The sequence below is a fragment of the Rhinoraja longicauda genome, chromosome 8, assembly GCF_053455715.1.
Source record: "Rhinoraja longicauda isolate Sanriku21f chromosome 8, sRhiLon1.1, whole genome shotgun sequence".
Lineage (NCBI taxonomy): Eukaryota > Metazoa > Chordata > Chondrichthyes > Rajiformes > Arhynchobatidae > Rhinoraja > Rhinoraja longicauda.
In genome coordinates, this window is record NC_135960.1 from 45,705,153 (window position 1) to 45,727,248 (window position 22,096).

General features: G+C 42.8%; 1 protein-coding gene across 4 annotated transcripts in view; it reads left to right on the top strand.

The window, feature by feature from the left end:
- LOC144595916 (RNA-binding motif, single-stranded-interacting protein 1-like) overlaps positions 1–21,499 on the top strand; it is a 74,991-nt gene extending 53,492 nt beyond the window's left edge. For 3 of the 4 annotated variants that reach the window (XM_078403822.1, XM_078403825.1, XM_078403824.1), the window contains exons 4-14: positions 1,275–1,366; positions 3,147–3,304; positions 5,529–5,608; positions 8,647–8,762; positions 12,374–12,417; positions 12,578–12,671; positions 13,779–13,829; positions 14,977–15,087; positions 15,843–15,923; positions 17,153–17,243; positions 18,783–21,499. In XM_078403822.1, the coding sequence (XP_078259948.1) occupies positions 1,275–1,366; positions 3,147–3,304; positions 5,529–5,608; positions 8,647–8,762; positions 12,374–12,417; positions 12,578–12,671; positions 13,779–13,829; positions 14,977–15,087; positions 15,843–15,923; positions 17,153–17,236 (911 nt within the window). In that variant the 3' untranslated portion in view covers positions 17,237–17,243; positions 18,783–21,499. The remainder of the gene's footprint in view (positions 1–1,274; positions 1,367–3,146; positions 3,305–5,528; positions 5,609–8,646; positions 8,763–12,373; positions 12,418–12,577; positions 12,672–13,778; positions 13,830–14,976; positions 15,088–15,842; positions 15,924–17,152; positions 17,244–18,782) is intronic. The other variant, XM_078403823.1, reaches the window with a different exon arrangement.
- Positions 21,500–22,096: the final 597 nt, after the last annotated feature.

Sequence of the window (22,096 nt, forward strand, 5' to 3'; positions counted from 1 at the left end):
GTACAAGTGGGATAACATGGAACTAGTGAATGTGCGATCGATGGTCGGTGTGGACACGGTGGGCCGAAGGGCTGTGCTGTGCTGTTTCCGTTCTGTGTCTCTAAACTAGACATAAATGCAGTGACGAGGAACAGTTCTGAGACTGGCCCTCCTGCAGTGAATGACTCACCACTTTCCACCAGCTGTGAAGGCACAAAGTCAGAAACGTGATGGAATTCTCACCACATGCATTGATTTCTGTTCCTTTTTCCAGGACGTGTGTTTTTGCAAGGGCAGCATTGAATGTGCCATTAATTGTAGTTACCCATGAAGGTTGTGTTGAACCTTTGCCTTGAACTGGTGCAATCCCTTTGCTGAAGATATTCCCAAGGGGATGTTAGGCTGGAAGTTACAGGGTTTCACTGACTGGATAGCGTGCAATTAAAAAGCTTTTCACAGAAATTCACAGATGCCACAACAGGTCCACGGCTATTGCCTTCTCCCTATATATACACACACACGCTGACCTTTTTTGGTGTTGTTTATTACGGGTTTTACAGAGTACAATATTTACACTTCTCTTGGACTGCTGCAAATAAGAATTTCATTGTTCCGTTTCGAGACATAGAACAATAAAAGAGTCTTTGACTCTTGGTCGGCATGGACACGTTGGGCTGAAGGGGCTGTTTGGTGGAGTACGATGTATGACAGCGCAGAAGTGAGGTTATTCCGCATTGCTCCTGCCGTATCTTGTGACCACTGGAAGGTCTTTGTGTTGACATGAGATGAGTCACTCATCACAGGGAGCCTGGTCTCTATAATGCCACAATGACAAACCTCAGCACAGTATTTGATGATGACAAATGACAGACTATAGCTGAAAATTTGATGGTGATTTAAAAAAAAAGTAACATCTTGCAACAAAATAAGAAATTCAAACTATATATATGAGTAAGTTGTGTTTGAGGTGGCTCATTTAAAAGAGACATATGGATCTGAAATAATTGCATTATTTTCCCTGTTATCTTTGATATCAGTAATATAGGAGGTTACAAGTAGGTAGTTTAAGATCGTACAAAGCTCAAATCTATTCAGCAAAGTTATCTCATCATGCTTTACCTTTCTGTTAAAAAGCATATATATATTTTTTTAAATGTTAAGCGAACTGTCAATATCTTTGGCTTCTGAGTTGAATTAATGCTCAAGAGACAATGAAGCGGACTTGTCATTTAATTGCACAAAGACTTGGCTGAATTCAATAACGTGGTAACTGTGCTTGTGCTGTTGTGTTTCAGGTTATGGCTTTGTGGACTTTGACAGTCCGACTGCAGCTCAGAAGGCAGTGGCTGCCTTAAAGGGCAACGGTATCCAAGCCCAAATGGCAAAGGTAACTACCTAGAAATTAAAATCAGTATGATTACTAAGCCCATTTGAGCCCATATTTATATACTGATATTGATTAGTAATCATATGATAAGTACTTGAGTATCCGTGCTGCCCCTAAAGCTGGTTGCTATAAATACATCCTTGAAAACATTGGTTCTATGACCATGAAACTAAAGGAAAAGTAAAGATTCTAAGTTTTATATCTTTACGAAAAAGGTTGATTTGGTGTATTTTTATTGCACTTCAGCCCTGATTTAATGAGCAGACACTATGAGAGTATTGTTTTTGCGATGACATGGACAGGCACAGTGAGCAGTTGATTTGTTGACCTAATTCTTTTCACACAAACGTGGGCCTTGTTCATCTGACATTTTCCCCTGATTTTATTTTGGGAAATGTTCCACATAGTAGTATTGTTAACGCTTTTACACATTAGTTTGATGACTGAGAGTCCTGTGTTGAGCAAGGTCCCTGAACACAACACCGCTTTCAAAATGGCATCAATTACAGTCAGGCTGTCCTTTGTACGAACCCTGCTTTCCTTTTAACTACTTCCAGACTATTCAAGGTGCCATCAAAGCAAGAAATGTTGCTACGAACAATCAACTGATTTAACAACTTTACAGCATCAAAGCAAGAAATGAGCAATAGTCAGAAGAGGGTTTCATGGCCCGAAACGTTGTCTATCTATGTGCTCCAGCGCTGCTGCCTGACCTGCTGAGTTACTCCAGCACTTTGTGTGCAATAGATTTTAGTAAATTTTTGGGGGGTTTTGAACAAGTTTCCCATTTTTATTCAGACACAAGGAACTGCAGATGCTGGTTTACAAATGAAGACACAAAGTGCTAGAGTAACTCAGCATCTCTGGAGGACGTTTTGTTTCTGAAGAAAGGTCCAGTCCTGAAACGTCACCTATCCATTTTCTCAACGAGATACGTGTCTGACCCGCTGAATTACTCCAGCACTTTGTGCCTTTTTCCCCCAATTTCTATTCCTTTAAATCAGCATTAGAACATATACATAGAACATGCAGCACGTGAATATGTCCCTTCAGCCCACAATACCTGTACCAAACGTGATGCCAAATTAAATTAATCTCCTCTGCCTGCACGTGATCTGTATCCCTCCATTCCCTGCATATCCATTTGCCTATGCCACTTCCGTATCTGCCTCCACCACCATCCCCGGCTGCGTGTGTCAGGCACTCAACACCCACTGTGTAAAAACTTGCCCTGCACCTCTCCTTTTTTAAATTTTATTTATATTTGCTTCATAATCAATGTTGAGAATTCCAGTGGGGTTTTACATTTAGTTCTGTAGTTTTCTTGTATTCTTGCAGGAAATTGAACAAGCATGTTTGTCTTATCTTGATGGAATTAAGTGTTTCCAGTAAATAATTTCCAATTATAATTCAAAAACACTCATGTTATAATTAAATAATCAAACACAATGGAAAGAATGGTTTTAGAGAGATAAGGCGAATGCAGGCAAATAGGACCAGCTTGGATGGGGCATCTTGGTCGGTGTGGACGAGTTGGCTTCAAGGGCCTGTTTCCGTGCTGTATAAATTTATGTCTCTGATTCCAATATCTGCAATTTCCTGTCTCCAATGAAAAAGTATTCTTCACTGTGCTTGTTGTAAACTAAATATAAACATGCAGATCACATCTGAGGGGGAAATGTGAACGTTCTAGGTCTCAAAGCCATTCTACTGCGAGGTTTGAGTATATGGAGATCAATTAATCTTTTAAAACAGAGTGCTCCTTCTAATATTATTTCAGCAACAAGAACAGGACCCCACAAACTTGTACATCTCCAATCTGCCACCATCCATGGATGAACAAGAACTGGAGAACATGCTAAAGCCATACGGTCAAGTAATCTCCACAAGGATATTGCGGGATTCCAACGGAACAAGTCGTGGAGTTGGCTTCGCAAGGTATATTGTTTTTATTTTAAAAGCTTAATTGGTACTGTTTTATCAATCCCAGTGCATACATTGTTCAGCTCCAAAGTACATCCAGAATGAGAAGATTGTTTAAATTGTTGAAGGAATAATATCCAGTGTCAATTCAAGGCATACGGTGCTGGAGTAACTCAGCGGGTCAGGCAGCATCTCTGGAGAACACTCTGGTGATGTTTCGGGTCGGGACTCTTCTTCAGACTGGCGTCACCTATTCCATCACCTTTGCGTTGCCCATCCATGTTCTCCAGATATGCTGCCTGACCCACTGAGTTACTCCATCACTTTGTATTTTAGTTTGTAAACCAGCATTTGCGGTTCCTTTGTCTTCAATTTGTTTAGCTTCAACTGTTGAATGTTGGTCATCATTATTTACAATAAGGAGCAAAATGGAAACAAAGAAGAAAAAACTTATGAAAAATACGTTTTTCATACATTATGAAAAATACACTAGTTATCCTTTATGTTACTTCTTCCAACCCAGGCAAAGAAAAAGTAGGGTCGTCCACAGATGCTGCTTGACTCGCTGGGTTACTCCAGGACTCTAGATGCTGGAATCTTGAGCAAAACATACAGTTCCTTGTCCCTCCAATGAAAGAGTATTCTTTGTTCTGCTGGGTTGTTAGCTACCCAATTGGAATTATGAGTTGCTGTTCCTCCAGATTGCGCTCACTTTAAACCTATGCCCTTTGATTCTTGATTCCCCTACTCTGGACAAGAAACTCTCTGCATTTACCCAACCTATTCCTCGCATGATTTTGTACACCTCTATAAGATCACCTCTCAGTCTCTTGCGCTCCAAGGAATAGAGTCCCAGCTTGCTCAACCTCTCTCTCTAGCCCAGGTCCTTGAGTCCTGACAACATTCTCATAAATCTTCTCTGCATCTTTTCCAGCTTGACATCTTTCCTATAACATTGTGCCAAAAACTGACCACAATACTTTAAATGTGGCCTCACCAATGTAGTCTGGGTGATGTCAATTTGTTTCTACGCTCATTATCTGAGTTTTTTTACTTATAGGTTTTTGTATTTTCTACTCATCACGTGGTCATTATAATACTCAGCAGGGAATGGAGGCATTATTCTTCTGTATTATGTAAATATTTTATTTCTCCCTCAGCCTCTGCTTTTGTTTATCTTTTCCGTACTGTTTTTCTACTCCTCTTCCCGCATTTTATCCAAATATGTTGCTCCTCATCATCTGATTTATTTTCCAATGAGTTGATAACCCAAACCTAAATATGTTTTCAGCAATGAGAAACACCAAGGATTGATTGACCTTAATTAACATACAAAAAGTAAAATTAATTTAAAACAAAGTCTGCACATGATCTCGCAGTTCTTCATAGGATTCTCTAAAATTAATTATTGCTTCTGACAGTTCTTGCTCCTTAGCCAAACCCCTCTTTCCTTCTTGTCTAATATCTTCACCTGTTTCCTCTCGAACGCCTATTCTGCTCAGAATCCACTCTATCTTTTATAAAATAAGGTGATCAAGTTCTTGTTTAGATATGATTTAGAGACTTTAGCGACACAGCGTGGAAACAGGCCCTTTGGCCCAGGCAGTCCACGTTGTCCAGCATTCACCCCGTACACTAGCTCTATCCTACACCCTAGGAACAATTTACAATTTTTACCGAAGCCAATTAACCTACAAACCTTTTCGTCTTTGGAGTGTGTGAAGAAACTGGAACACCGGAGAAAACCCATGCTATCACGGGGAGAACACTCTGTACAGACAGCACCTGTAGTCAGGATCAAACCCGGGTCTCTGGCACTGTGAGGCAGCAACTCTACTGCAGTGCCATTGTGCTGCCCCAAAAGGAAAAAAGGAATGATATATAAAAATCATCATGCTGACCTTTTCAGACTAATTACCCAGTGTCATAGAGTCATACAGCATGGAAACAGGCCCTTTGGCCCAACTTACCCAGCATGCCCCATCTACACTAGTCCAACCTGCCCATGTTTGGCCCATTTCCCTCTAAAACTGTCCCATCCATTTACCTGGCCAAATGTTTTCTAAACACTGTGGTGGTACCTACCTCCACTACCTCCTCTGGCAGCTTGTTCCATGCACCTACCACCCTTTATGTAAAAAGGTTACCCCTCAGGTTCCCCAATCACCTTAAAGTGGTTAATGCTTTTTCAGCTAATTTTTATAACTGTAAATTAACAAAAAAATCTTTTTTTTGCCAGGATGGAATCGACAGAGAAATGTGAGACAGTCATAGCACATTTTAATGGAAAATTTATTAAGACCATTCCTGGAGTCCCTGGTGAGTTTTGATGGCCTTTGTTAAACTGATGTAGACGTGAATTCATGGAACAGATGATGTTATTGATGATGATGAAGAAATCCGATTACTTCTGAGAAATGATGATACACTGTGGGTTTGTCCGAATATTTCAAAGAATTAGGCATGTGAAATCATCTATTTAAGAATACTGATTTATCTGACACAACAATGAAAAATAAGGGAGTAAGGAGTAAGAGATACAAGGAATGGCTGGACAAAACATGGATTATTTTCTTGAGCATGCCAGAGGTTGAGGGGAGACCTGATTGAAGTACAACATTTTATCGAGATATAAAATTATGCGAAGCACAGATGGGGTAGACAGTTAGAAACTTTCTCTCAGGGTGGAAATGTCAAAGGCTAGAGTGCATAGATTTAAGGCGAGAGGGGCAAAGTTTAAAGGAGATGTGCAGGGCAAGTTTATTTTTACACAGTCCCTTCTTTCAGCCTATGTTTCAAGTAATGAGAATGCTTTTTAAAAACGGGGAAAAGAAAGTCAGAAGTGGAAAGCAATTAATGCTGAACTTGAGTAATGTGTTTGAGAAATATTTTCAGTTTCGATCTTAAAATAGCCATCTTGTTCCATGACCTCAATGCAGCATGTCATAGGGCGTGACACAAGGCTTGCTTGCCAGATCATCATGCATTCTGCCTTTTGTGATTGATGCACACACGTATCCCAAACAAGGAAATAGTCGACTGGCGAGAGCACAAGCATTCAAGAGTCAAGATTTTGACGATAACATTATTCAAGAGTCAAGTTTAATTGTCATATGCCCCGAAACGGAACAATAAAATTCTTACTTGCAGCAGCACCACAGATATGTGAATATAGTACTCTGTAAATCCTGTAAGAAACAAAAAAGTTCAGTGACAATGCTGTATCTGCAGTTACTTCCTACAAAAAAGTTCAGTGTGTATATATATATATATATATATATATATATATATATATATATATAATATAAAACATACAAATAAATGCTCAATAATAGTGCAAATATAATGTTCGCGTCCATGTAGTTCAGAACCTATTTGGAGGTTGTGGTACTTAATAGCCTGATGGTTGTAGAGAAGAAGCTGCTCCTGATCCTGGACGTTACAGTTTTCAGGCTCCTGTACCACCTTCCCAATGGCAGGAGTGCTATGCGGCCAGGGTGGTGTGGGCCTCTGATGATGCTGGCTGCCTTTTTGAGGCAGCAACTCCTGTAGATCCCTTCGATGGTGGGGAGGTCAGTACCCATGATGGATCGGGCAGTGTCCACCACTTTTACAACCTCCTTTGTTCTGGGTGTTTGAGTTCAGAAAAGTACGGAAGAATAGAGTATCAGAAAGGTGAGTGCTTGCCCCAGAGCTATTCAGCTTTTATAGTCATACAACACAGAAACAGGCCATTCGGCCCAAATCATCCGTGCTGACCAAGATGTCTCAACTAAGTTAGTCCCACCTGCCTGCGTGTGGCCCATCTCCTAAAGTTTTCCAAATGTACCTGTCCAAATGTCTTTTAAATGTTGTTATAGTACCTGCCTCAACTACCTCCTCCGGCAGCTCGTTCCATATACCCACCACCCTCTGTGGAAAGGGTTTCTCCTCCGGTCTGTATTAAATCTTTGCCCCATCACAAACATATGTCCTCTTGTTTTTGATTCCCCTACTCTTGGTATGTGCATTCACCCTATCTATTCCCCTCATGACTTTATACACCTCTATAAGATCACCCCTCAGCCTCCTGCATTCCAAGGAATAAAGTCCTAGCCTGCCCAACCTCTCCCTTTAGCTCAGCCCCTCAACAACCTGGTAAAAACGATGGGTGACGTTTCAGGTCGGAACCCTTCCTTCACTTAACTCTCGGCGTCACTTCAGCCAGTTCACCTTCTGGGTGCAAGTCAACACAGACGCCACCAGAGGTCAGGCCTGAGCCCTACTTCCTCCAGCAGTAATAACAACAGAAACAAGGAAGTGCAGATGCTGGTTTACCACAACAAGACACAAAGTGCTGGAGTAACCCAGCGGCTCAAGCAGCATCTCTGGAGAACATGCATAGGTTACATTTCGGGTTGGGACCCTACTTCAGACTGCCGAATAACTACAGCCCATTTTATCTTTGATGAAAGAGTGCAGAGAAGATTTGCGAGGATGTTGCCAGGACCCGATGGCCTGAGTTATAGGGAGAGGTTGAGCAAGCAGGGACTTTATTCCTTGGAGTACAGGAGCCTGAGAGGTGATCTTATGGAGATGTATAAGATCATGAGAGGAGCAGATAGAGTAAATGCACAGAATCCTTTACCCGGAATAGGGGAATCGAGAACCTGAGGACTTAGGTGTAAGGCGAGGGGGGAAAGATTTAATAGGACCTTTGGGGCAACTTTTTTTACACAAAGTGTGGTGGCTAAACAGAAGGAGCTGCCAGAGGAGGTTGTTGAGACAGGTACCATCACAATGTTTGACAAACATTTACACAGGTACATGAATAGGATAGGTTTAGAGGGATATTGGCCAAATGCAGGCAGGTGGGACGAGTGTAGATGGGGCATGTTGGTTGGTATGGATATGTTGGGCCAAAGGGCCTATTTCCTTGCATGACATTTGTTCACATGCTACCCAATCAAATTATATTATACATGAGTACAACCAAGACATACACAAGTACAACAGGTACAAAGGGAAAAATATAGTTGTACTGCATTGGAGTAGCACAGTTACGGAGAAAAAGTCCAAGGTCCGTAATGAGGTATCGGGACTACTCCCTAGCTTGCGGGAGGACCGTTCAGAAGCCTGACATCTGTTCCTGAGCAGTGGTACCCGCTTTTCAGTTTTTGTATCTTCTGCCGGATGAGAGAGAGAAGAGGGAATGACTGGGATATAGAAGGTCATGGATTATGTTGGCTGCTTTCCTGAGGCAGTGTGAGGTGTAGATGGAAACAATGGTGTAGTGGTATGAAATAGTAAAATGTTCATGTTTTTAAGTCACACACACAAGAATGTAACTCCATAAGCTTGATCTTGTGTCTTCACAGCTCCCATAGAACCATTACTCTGCAAGTTTGCAGATGGTGGTCAGAAAAAGCGGCAAAATCAAAACAAATTTGTGCAGAATGGCCGGGCTTGGCATCGAGAGGGAGAGGTGAGACTTGTAAGTGCTCTCATGAAATTAAAATAACCCTGTGGAAATAATATTGTCGACAACTGGTCAAAATGAGGAGTTTTTTAATGATGTGCGTTCAGTTTAAAGATACAGCGTGGAAACAGGCCCTTTGGCCTACCGAGTCCGAGGTGACCAAGGATCACCTCATACATGAGTTCTACCCGACATTAGGAACAATTTACAGAAGCCAATTATCCTACAAACCTACACGTCTTTGGAGTGTGGGAGGAAACCGGAACATCTGGAGAAAACCCATGAGGTCACAGGGAGAACGTACAAACTCTGTACAGACAGCACCCACAATTAGGATCTGGCACTGTGCCACAGTGCCCACATTTGTGCAGATAGTTCAAAGTAGATATTCATGCAATACATTAAACCGCTATTTAGGAAATTTGCTTTTTTCTACTCGTGTTTCAATCAACATTGGTACTTCCAATAAAGAGAGAAAATGCTGGATAAACAGGAAATCGAGCAATATCTGCAGAAAGAGAAAATAATCAATGTTTTAGGTCGAGTGCCCCTCAGAACTGCGAAAGAGGGAAACAAGTTTGTCTCGGCAGCACAGATGGTAGGGACAGGGCAAGGGGTGGAATGAAGAGACACAGTAGCGAACCCCAGGAGTCGCAAGGGAGCGATATCTTTGAAACGCTGAAAGGGAAGGAGAGGGGTGGAAACCACTGATGGTGAAATAGGAGGACATAGGTTTAAGGTGAGAGGAGAAAGATTTACCAGGAACTTGAGGGGCAACTTTTTCGCACAGAGGGTGGTGGGTACATGCAACGAGCTGCCAGAGGAGGTCGTTTGTACGTTTATAAGATATAGAAGCAGAATTAGGCCATTTGGCCCATTAAGTCTACTCTGCCATTCAATTTATGGCTAATCTATCTTTGCCTCTCAACCCCACTCTCCTGCCTTCTCCACATAACCCTTGCCACCCGTACTAGAAACATAGAAAATAGGTGCAGGAGGAGGCCATTTGGCCTTTCGAGCCAGCACCGCCATTCATTGTGGTCATGGCTGATCATCTACAATCAGTAACCTGTGCCTGCCTTCTCCCCATATCCCTTGATTCCACTAGCCCCCAGAGCTTTATCTTACTCTCTTTTAAATTCATCCAGTGAATTGGCCTCCACTGCCTTCTGTGGCAGAGAATTCCACAAATTCACAACTCTCTGGGTGAAAAAGTTTCTTCTCACCTCAGTTTTAAATGGCTTCCCCTTTATTCTTAGACTCTGTCCCCTGGTTCTGGTCTCCCCCCAACATTGGGAACATTTTTCCTGCATCTAGCTTGTCCAGTCCTTTTATAATTTTATTCGTCTCTATTAGATCCCCTCTCATCCTTCTAAATTCCAGTGAATACAAACCCAGTCTTTCCAATCTTTCCTCATATGACAGTCCTACCATCCCAGGGATTAATCTCGTGAACCTATGCTGCACTGCCTCAATAGCAAGGAGGTGCTTCCGCAAATTAGGAGACCAAAATTGCACACAATTCTCCAGATGTAGTCTCACCAAGTCCCTATACAACTGCAGAAGGACTTTGTTGCTCCTGTACTCAAATCTTCTCCTTATGAAGGCCAGCATGCCAGTTGAGGCAGGCAGAATAACAGACCTATTTGGACGGGTTCATGGATAGGAAAGATCTAGAGGGACATGGGCCTAATACAGACAGGTGGGACTAGTGTAGATGGGGCATCTTGATCGACAGAGGCATTGGGCCGATGGGCCTGTTTCTATACTCTAATACTCTATAGTGGTTGGGGGGGAGGGGAGAAGGTGGAGGGGAGGGGAGGAGGTGGGGGGAGGGGGGAGGGGAGGAGGTGGGGGGAGGGGGAAGGGAGGGGGTGTGGGGGAGGGGAGGGTGCTAGACCAATGCAGGAGAGGCTTTTGTTCCACAGCTCGCTCAGGCTGCAGCGCTGGTGGCATGGGGCCGAGATGAGTGGCACCCTCTCCCCTTCCCTGTCCCCCCTTGCCCGCCCACAGCCCCGGGGGACATCCCCGCCCGGCAACAGGTCCACGAGATCCCGGGCCCACAGGATCGTCAGTTGCCGGAGGGTTCCCGGCCCGCAGGAGAGCCCAGCAGGAGAAACGAGGCCGACGTCAGTGGCTTCTCCCTGTCCCACCTCACCCGCCCATGCTCCCCGCCTGCCAACAGGTCCACGAATCTGTAGGGTGGTTTGGCCCGGCGCGGCCCCGGGGGACGCTCCCCGCCCGCCAATGGGTGCACGGATCAGTAGGGTTGCTGGGCCCGAAGGAGAGCTTTCCACCCAATGGTTCCGGTCCCAAATCTCTCCTGCATTGGTCCAACAGCCTCTCTTCCCTCCTCCCTCTCTCCCCCACCCCCCAACTCCCCTCCCCCACCCCCTCCCCCTCCTCCCCCCTTCACTACACTAGGAGTGGAAGACCCACTCACTGCCACCCCCCTTCCCCCTCTAACTACACTATGAGTGGAAGTTCCCCCTCCCCCCCCCCCCCCCCACCTCCTCCCCTCCCCCCTCCACCCCAACCACTATAGAGTATTAGAGTATAGAAACAGGCCCATCGGCCCAATGCCTCGGTCGATCAAGATGCCCCATCTACACTAGTCCCACCTGTCCCACCCACTCCATCCCCTCCTCAACCCCCTTATCCCCCCCTCCCCCCCCACTCACCCACTCAATCCCCCCTGAACCCCCCTTATCCCTCCCCTTCCCCCCCCACTCACCCACTCCATCCCGCCTTCCCCCCCCCCCCCCTCTCACCCACTCCATCCCTCCTCAACCCCCCCCCCCTTTAGCCGCGCCCACAGGACCACCCACAACAGAGATTTGGACCCAATGAGTGCACAGCCGTCCATAATCTATAAACTTGAAGGTGTATCGATAGTAACAGTCACTAGTTTATTATTTGGACAAGATGCTACTTTTAGGTCTGGGGCCAAATATTGTGTATCAAACAAACTCAAGCCATCAGATGCTATTATACAGACAAGAGTTCATTGCATTGAAACAATGTACAAGAATTAAGGGGTGTCATAGTGGCGCAGCAGTAGAGTTGGTACCTTACAGCGCCAGAGATCCGGGTTTGCTCCTGACTATGGGTGCTGTCTGTAGGGAGTTTGTATGTTCTCCCTGGGTTTTCTCTGGGTGCTCTAGTTTCCTCCCATATTCCAAAGATGTACAGGTTTGTAGGTTAATTGGCCTTGGTAAAAATTGTAAAATTGTCCCTCGTGTGTAGGATAGCGTTAGTGTATGGGATGATCGCTGGTCGGCACAGACTTGGTGGACCGAAGGGCCAGTTTCTGCGCTGTATCTAAAGTCTGCCTTATCTAAGTCTAAAGTCTCATTAATTTTGTATCAGATTTACAGAAATAATATTTTTTTAAAGTTTGTCTGAAGTATTGACTATTTTGTTATCTGTTTAAACACAATGATGAGAACTGTTTGCTTGATATCTTGGTGTCATAATAGTTTCCTTAAAGTAGTAGAAACAGCTAAATCTTGATTATTACATTATCTAATATTAGTAACAGTATTAATATATTATAATAATTACAATATTAGATTATTACAGGAATTTAACAATATTATTTAAGATGATCCCGATTAAATTTTCAGGCTGGCATGACCCTTGCGTATGATCCTGGAGCTTTGCAGAATGGGTAAGTAATGCTAAGTGCTTTCCATCTCCTGTCAAAGCTTCTTTTGAACGAGTTAGCATTATGTTGGGTGTGACATTTGTTTCCCACATTTGCAATTTCATTGCCATATCCTGCCGATTGCCGCATGTTGATCTCTGCAGTTTGTTGTGTCTTTTTTTAGATTTTATTCAGCACCTTACAGTATTGCAGCAAATCGAATGATTGCACAGACATCACTTGCACCGTATATTGCATCTCCTGTTTCAACCTATCAGGTCGGTTTTCAAACTTTTCAAATCATTTCTGTTTCTTGAGAGGAACCGTAATAATAAATTTACAAGACTTCAGGTTGGGTTGCGAGGAGTAAAGTGTGGCTGATTTTAAAATAATTTTGTGTCAAATGTTTTGAAGCATCTCGAATAATTTCCAGGGGTGGCACAGTGGCGCAGCAAGTAGAGCCGCTGCCTCAAGGCGCCAGAGAACCAGGTTCGATCCTGACCTCGGGTGCTGTATGTGTGTTTGTTGAGAGGGGAGGGGGGGGGGGGGGGCGGGGAGTTTGCACGATCTCCCTGTGATCACGTGGGTTTTGTCCGGATGTTCCGGATTCCTCCCACATCCCAAAGACGTGCAAGTTTGTAGGTTAATTGTCTTCCGTTAATTGTCCCCAGTGTGTAGGGAGTGGATGAGAAAGCAGGAGAATACATAGAACTCGTGTGAATGGGTGATCGATGGTCGGCATGGTTTCAGTGGGCCGAAGGGCCTGTTTACAATGCCGTATCTCTGAACTAAACTTATTCCAGCGGTGTGTTAAAAAAATGTAATGCAAGATAATATTTTTTGAGTAGCTACATTAGCCTTGGACTTCATTTTAAAAATGAATTCATTAATTTTTCAATTAAATGCTCCAGTAGATTGAGAATGACACTGACTGAGTTAATATTTGTTTGTGCCTTGAATTCAGGTGGTGCTAAGGGTAATGCAATTGGCCCCCAAATCCCACTGTGCATTCATGTTTTCAGGCGTATGCTTTGTACTTCCATACCTCATTAATGACGTAGAAACAAGGAATTGTGGATCCTGGCTTCCCAAGGAAAGACACAAAATGCTGGAGTTACTCAGCGGGCCAGGCAGCATTTCTGGAGAACATGGATCGGCAACATTTCGGGTCAGGACCCTTGTTCTGACTAACGAATGGTCCCGACCCGAAGCGTCACCTATCCATGTTCTCCAGAGATGCTGCCTGACCCATTGAGTTACTCCAATACTTTGTGTCATTCCCCATTAGTGATGGGTTTCCATGCTACGTGATAGTTCCATCAGGGATTTAACACTGTCTGCCTTTTTGCACAATATAATTTGATTCTCTCTACATTACATTGCAGGTGCAGAATACATCATGGATGCCTCACCAACCTTACCTAATGCAACACGCTGTAAGTTTACCCGCAACGTACTGCTTGTAGTTTGCAGGGACGAATATTCCAATTGCATAGAGTCATCCAGCACAGAATTAGGCACCTCGGCCCAACTCATCCATGTCGACCAAGATCTACACTAGTCCCACCTGCTCGCGTTTAGCTCCTATTCCTTTAAACCTTTCCTATCCATACACCTGCCCGCATTGTCTGTGCCGAACATGATGCCAAGACCAACTCTTATCTGACTGCACATAATCCATATCACTCCATTACCTGCATATCCATGTGCCTATCCAAAAGTTTCTTAAATGCCACTATCATATCAGCCTCCACCACCACTGGTGACGCATTGCAGACACTCACCACCATATGTGCACAAAAACTTTCCCCGCACATCTCCTTTAAACTTTGCCCCTCTCACAAAACTATACCCTCTAGTATTTGATTTTTCCACCCTTGGAAAAAGGTTCTGACCGTCTGTCCTATCTCTGCCTCTAATTCTATATACTCCGATCAGGTCTCCTCTCAATCTCCAGCATTCCAGAGAAAACAATCCAAGTCTGTCCATATAGATAATATTTCCCTAATCCAGACATCATTGAGGTAAACCTCCTCTGCATCCTTTCCAAAGCCTCCACATCACTTGTGTAATAGGGCAACCAGAATTGCACGCAATACTCCAAATGCGGCCAAACCAAAGCCCTGTGAAGCTGCATCATGACCTCCTGACTCTTATGCTCAATGCCATAACCTATGAAACCAAGTGTACCAAATACCTTCTTTACTACTCTACCTACTTGTGTTGTCACTTTCAGAGAGTTGTAGACTTGACCCCAAGGAGCTGCTGTGCAGAGAGGTAGAAAGTGTTGTGGGTGTTCTGAAGTATGTAACATGCCACAAAGTGTCATAGTCTTACAGTTTAGAAACAGGCCCTTTTGCCCAACTTGCCTACAAGGGGCCACTGCAGGCCGGCTCCGATCCACATGCTCGGCCTCTTGGAGCGCTGCTGCAGGGCCTCCAGTGGCCCACTCCACGATCACCAAGACTCGGACACATCAACCCGCAAACGCTCCATCTCTTCGCCTCACACGGCCACTTTATTTTGATGCAACCCAAACAAACATCTCTGTGCCTTGATAAATTGCTTTCTCTTTTCATTTAGGGTGCAGTAATGTCTCCATCCATGGAACACCAAATGTCAATGCAACCAACATCAATGATGAGCCCACTGGCACAACAAATGAGTCATCTTTCAATAAACAACGCAGGAACGGTAGGTGGTGTCTCAAGGCAGCATCATTTTAAGTTATTAATCTCATTGAAGGAAGTTGATCTGATGAATGCAATACAGGTCCACCACTGATTTTCCATCACCCTTGGTTCCCAACCTTTCTGGATTATCCATTTTGCCAGATCATCAGAGGTCACGGCCTCCGAGAGGAGTCCAGTGGTAACGGATCGGTCCACCTAAACTGTCGAGGGGCCGAGATAGTCAAATAGTTATTTGTGCCTTCAAAAAAACATCCAGCTTTTAAATAATGTTTCAATATTCTGAGTTTTATATGTTAAATTATTTCACCATTCTTGCCTCTCTTATATGTTGATTAAAATGAAATCTAGTATAAAAGTGGTGGCGCAGCGGGAGAGTTGTATTACAGCGCCAGAGATCTGGGATTGATCCTGACTACAGGTGCTGTCTGTACGGAGTTTACACGTTCTCCCTGAGACTGCACAGGTTTACTCCAGGTGCTCTGGTTTTCTCCCACACTCCAAAGACGCACAAGTTTGTAGGTTAATTGGCTTTGGTAAAAATTGTCCTCTTGTGTGTAGGGTTGTGCTAGCGTACGGGGTGGTCGCTGGTTGGCACGGACTCAGTAGGCTGAAGGGCCTGTTTCCACCATGTATCTCTAAACTAATCTCTAAACTAAGCTATAACTTACGGTGTACTTAGCTGGCGAATCAGTGAGCTGATGGGATCCGGAGACTGTTAATAATAATGATTTTTGTTTTGTTTGGTTTCATTTTAAGTACATTCCGACTGCCACGGCCATGCAGGGAGCATACATTCCCCAGTATGCACATGTGCCAACAGCCACTGTTCCGATGGAGGTGAGTAAGTGTACACATCGTATATCCGTCAAGTATAAGCAGTTATGGAAACAGTTATTTACTTTCAACTGCAGCGAGTCAGACAGCATGGAAATAAATTGCCCGTGCTGACCATACCTGCCTACGTTTTGCCCAGAACCCTCTAAACCTTTCCTGTCCATGTATTTGTCCAAATATTTATTTGTTAGCACCTGCCTTAACTACCTCTTCTGGCAGCACATTTCATATACCCACCACCTTCTGTATGAAAACGTTGCCCTTCAAGTTCCCATTGTCTTTCCCCTCTCACATGTGTCTTTCCCCTCTTAAATCTGTGTCCTCTTGTTCATTATTCCCCTACTCTGGGTAAAAGACTGTGCATTCTCCCTATCTATTCCCCTCATGATTTTATACACATCTATAAGATCACTCCTCAGCCTCCTGCGCTCCAAGGAATAAAGTCCTAGCCTGCCCAATCTCTCCCTACAGCTCGAGGTCTCAAGTTAAAAAAAAACATCCTCTTAAAATGTGAACCTTAACAATTGCTGTAATATGACTTCTTATATGGGAAATGTATGTCTGACATATACATGATTTTGATGTATGTTAACATTGTATAATGATTAATACTCAATCTTCTTGTTACATACATATTCTGACAATAATTCATGATGATGGCAAAAATGTCTAATGTTCTTGTGGAGAATGGACATTCAAAAAGAGTGATTTACCGAATGTTTTTAACTCTTTCTGGCATAATTGTCTTGACAGTAAAACACCTAGACCTGTGCAATAAAGTTCATGAGTAATAGTCATGAATTACTTGTGGCGGCATAGTGGCGCAGCTGGTAGGGGTGCTGTCCTTCAGCGCCGGTTCAATCGTTATCTTGGGTGCTGTCTGTGTGGAGTTTGCACATTCTCCCTGTAACCATGGGGTTGCTCCGGGTGCTTCAGTTTTTCCTCTCACATTCCAAAGACGTGCGGGTTTGTGGGTTAATTGGCTTCTGTAAATTGCCCCCTAGTGTGTAGGGAGTGGATGTGAAAGTGGGATAACATAGAACTAGTGTGAATGGGTGATCGTTGGTCGGCATGGACTCGGTGGGCTGAAGGGCCTGTTTCCATGCTGTATCTCTAAACAAAACTAAACTACAGATGCTTATTAGTAAGAAGCCGCAGGTGACCATGAGAACTTATGACTTAATTGTAGTGAACTTCCTTTGACAAGGGTATAAAACGTGTTGTTATTGTAGGAACCCAGCGGTCAACAGCAGCAGCAAGTTTCTGTGGATTCTTCATCTGAACACTCTCCCTACTCCTATCAGCAAAGCAAGTGATCCTCAGGTAGCTATTAACTATACCCTGTGTTCATGGTCTTTTTTTTCATTCCTGGGTTATTCCCTGAGGGCAAATTAAATGACAGAATAACAGAACCAACCTATTTATACAACACAGCGCATTTTAAAGGTAAAGTCAATATAAGAAGAGATAGAACAGTACATACACACAGTGCCAGAGTAACACAGCGGGTCAAGCAGCATCTCTGGAGAACATAGATAGGTGATATTCCGGGTCGGGACCTTTCTTCACCTATCCATGTTCTCCAGAGATGCTACCAGACTGGCTGAGTTACTCCAGTACTTTGTCTTTTTTTTTTGTAGATCAACATCTGCAGTTCGTTGTCTCTGTTGAACAGTACAGCACTAGGAACAGGCTCTTAATGTCCGTGCCGAACATGATGCCGTTAAATTAGAACATAGTATAGAGGAAAGTAGCTGTTCCTGAAGCTTGTGGTGTGGGACTTCAGGCTTCCGTACCTCCTGCCAATGGTAGCAGTGAGACGAGGGCACAGCCTGGAGGTTGGGGATCCTGATGATAGATGCCACCTTCCTGAGGCAGCGACTGGTGTAGAAGCTTTAGATGGAGGGGAGGGCTGTGCCCGTGATGGCCCGGGCTGAGTCCACCACTCTCTGCAGTCCCTGTTCATTACAACTGCTATAACCAGGCCATGATACAACAAGTCAGGATCCTTCCCACAGTACATCTGTAGAGGTTTGTTGAGTATTCAGAGACATGCCAAATCTTTTTGAACTTTAGAGGCGTTGGTGTGCCTTCTTCATGATTACATCGATGTGCTGGACCTGGGGTAGGTCATAGAGTCATACAGCCCTTTGGAAACAGGCCCTTTGGCCCAACTTGCCCATGCTGACCAAGATGCCCCATCTACATTGGTCCCACCTGCCCGCATTTGGCCCACATCTCTCTGCGCCTTTCCTATCCATAAACCTGTCCAAATGTCTTTTAAATGATGTACGTCCTCTCGTTGAGCCAGGTACCACAGGTTGAACACTGATTTTCCGGCACCCTCCGTACCAGAGTTTTTCTGGATTGTCCGTTTTTCTGGACCAATAGAGGTCACGTGATAATGAAACGACAATGCACCACTGGCCCGCTAATGACACCCCTCCCATGTCTCTAAAGCATCATGGAGTGCCAGAAACGTAAATAAAACAAGTATAAAATGCAAGCTGAATGTGAATGGAATGACCTGGCTCCCACCGTCTCCCCGGACGTTTAGAGCTCCGACCTCCGACCCCACTCCCGACTCGTAAGGTGCACCAGCGAGCACTTCTTCGCCCGCCACACGTTCCGGTAACATGGCTGTTGTTGTGGCTCACGTTGTAGCCCCTGGGGACAGCCTTTCTTAGGGCCACTGCTCCAACCTCCCCACCTCCCCTTCCCTATTGTTTCTCCTTTCATTGAGTATGAGTCCAAATTTTCTTCTAAGCCAGAGAAATGGAAGAAAACCGCAGTTTCTTTAAATGGATGAGCATTAAAGGTGGAAAAGTCCTTCTTATTAAAAACGTTACTCTTGTGTTTCAGATCTACAGGATCGGCCCTCTCCCTGGTGGGCGGAGAACACATAAGGACTGAAACAATCATGGCTTCTGATCTAATATTCTCTAACAATTGTCAACTTTTGCACAGATTCTAAGAAAAAAATATTTGTAATAAAATCAACTGAAACAAATATTTTGGTATAAGTTCTGTCAAGTATATATAAATGCTAACATTCATAAAGAGGTAAATAAACCTCTAGGAAATATCTTTATTTTGGTAAAAAGAGAGAGGTTATTTTTAAGATTTTTTTTCTCAAACCTTTGACATATATATTCATGGATTGATGGAGTGAAATTTATTGTTCAAGTTGCAGGTCAGATTGGTCTTCGAAGACTAACAACTTCTGCTTTGATTTATCTTCTGTATTATTTGCTAGGAAATTTCTGAAGTGTCACAAGTGACCAGATCACCTTTCCACTGATGTTCTACGCTTGCTGTGTGAGTGTTGTGAAGTGATATTTTTAATGAGTCTTTTTATTTGTTAATGTCTACTTCATTAGAAGTGGAGAGATGTCATCAGGATTTTATTTTTCTTCAAATTGCAATCTGCCTTAAATCTCTTGTTTCATTAGATGTTTTGAAGTGTTTTAAAGATATAATGATTTAATCGTAGAAAGTAGCTCAACAATGTCTTGCATTGTTAGATTTTTTGTAACATTAAAATTTCCGATTTGATTCGTTGTGGATCACACCTTTTTTATTGTAGATGATTTTAATTTTTCTTTTCTTAGCTAAGTAGAAATGATAGGAAAAAAGGAGTGTTTTTTTCTGAATTTAATGAAATGTTAAGGTGGTTGGGTTATAATATAGATGAGCTGAGAATTCTGCTATATAGAAAAATTAAAACCAATCCTTTGACTTTTCAGATTAAATCGATGTTCTAATAGAGTAGACAGAGGGGTAAAAGTTGGTGGGCTTATCATGACAATTTTTATACTTCGCTTTAGCAAGTTTTGAGACTGTTGAAGCTTAAATAATTTATGATTTCTCACAAGGTAGTAGTGAGGTAGCAAATGATCTATTATTACAGCAAATAAAAAAGCTAAAGTAGAAAATAAACTGCTGAGAGATTAGCAAAACTTTGGGTACTAGCTCTCTGATAAGTTTATTTTTTTTAAAAATACTTGGCACTTTTAACATTACCAAAGAATTTTGAGCTAGCAACTCGACAAATGGAGAGAAAAAAATATCTCTCAGCTTAGAATTTCTTCAATTCTCTTTTTATGTTATTTTGTGCCGGACCAGTTCGATGTGCCTTTTTACATGCATTTACATTTAATTTTGTGTAAATGTAGGGACACAAAAAAAGCATGAAGGAACGTTTTCATCCAAGCAGTGCCACACTTTATATATTTTTTATTTCCATCGTTGTCACTACATGTGCTAGATATAATAAGAATGATTTTGAAGCTATGAAATCTAAGAACTTATTGCAGCTTTATCTGGTTAGACTCTGTTTCATTAGACATTGTATCAAGTAAAGTTTGCCTTATTCACAACATGTATTTTAAAGCTAAACAGGTCATCCTCCAGTGACTGTGCATTTGGTCAGCTTTTGATCAGTTATCTACCTCAGGTTTTGTTCTTTGTTGTGCTTGGCCAAATCATTGGCCTGCCTGTCTCAATAGACCAAATCACTCTAGCTCAGGAGTTAGCAGTGAATGTTTTATGTTCATGTGTTTATTTTTCTGAATTATTGTAATATATTAAGTTCTCATCAGTGTATTTCATAGTTTCAAAATATTTGTTGCTTAGGAGATTTTTTTTAAATTAGTTTTTAGATTCTCAACACATGTAATCTTTTTTTTAAAAAGCAAGATAATTGTGGTATTACCTGTAGAAACAAAGAACTGCAGATGCTTGTTAACACACAAAAGGACACAAACTGCTGGAGTAACTGAGCGGGTTATGCAGCATCTCTGGAGAACAAGGAGAGGTGATGTTTTGTGTTGGGACCCTTCTTCAGGCTGACTGGAGGGGGAAAGCTGGAAGAGAGGTGGGACAGAACAAAGCCTGGCAAGTGATAGGTCTGAAGAAGGGTCCTGACCCAAAACATCACCTATCCATGTTCTCCAGAGATGCTGCCTGACCCGCTGAATTACTCCAGCACTTTGTGTCCTTTTGTGTTACCTGATTAGTGCTCCTTAAAGACTTTCTCTGGTGTGTACAAGTCTCGGCAAATTGCAGCATTCCTGCCTACTTGGATGATAGCCAGAATCAGAGTTACAGATAATTGCCGGATTACTATGAATTGTTTAATTCCGAAATCTGAGAGGTCTATAACTGCATGGAATTGGCTGCATTTGGTATCTGACTTAAGTGCCAAACTTATTATCTGGATATGATTTGGAAAAAAAAAACCCTCTGTACATAAAGAAATAATCAGTTACTAAAGGCTCGCCTAGTAGACAACCATTAAATTATAAAGAAATTTAATTTATGAAGACCTTTTGTACAGATTGTTTGAAAATTTTTCATAGAGATGTCTATATGATCAAGAGAGTTAATTTTTTTTAAATTGTTTTACTCATGCCACAAACTTGCCAGTGGTAACCTATTTGTCCGGTTCCAAAAGACTCGTTCTGTAGCTTTGTTTCCTAAGTTGTTTAAGCCAAGAAAACATATTTGAACTGTAAATTAATTTTAGATGGTTCCTTAGTATTTCTGTGCATTTTCTTTTGGAAAACTTTTGAATAAAAAAAGACCAATTTAAAATAATTAATCTTACAGTTGTATTAATGTGATTGCTTCTCATTTTTTCTTTATGGTGGGTTTGCCAGGGTGCTTTGACTCATCAGGCAAACTTGGATGCAAGCTGAAACATTGAAAAGGGAAATCTAAAATAATCATGATGTCTTCATATCAAATCACGTTCATCTCTGGATCTCCTGTCACATGTTGACAAGATGTTTCAGCAATGATAAATATCAATGTGTAGATGGTTATTTACTCAACAAACATCTTCCAGATGGATCATCTTCACAAATGGAATGAAAAGTCCAACATGATAAATTATTACCCAATACTTGTAATCATCTGGGGCGGCAACACAGTGGCACAGCGGGTAGAGCAGCTGCCTCACAACGCCAGAGACCCAGGTTCTATCCTGACCGTGGGTGCTGTCTGTGTGTAGAGTTTGCATGTTGCCCCTGTGACCATGTGAGTTTCCTCCATGTGCTCTGGTTTCCTCCCACATCCAAAAGATGTGTGGATTGTAGGTTTAATTGGCCCTCTTTAAAAAAGCTCCTGGTGTGCAGGGAGTGGATGAGAAAGTGGGATAACATAGAACTAGTGTG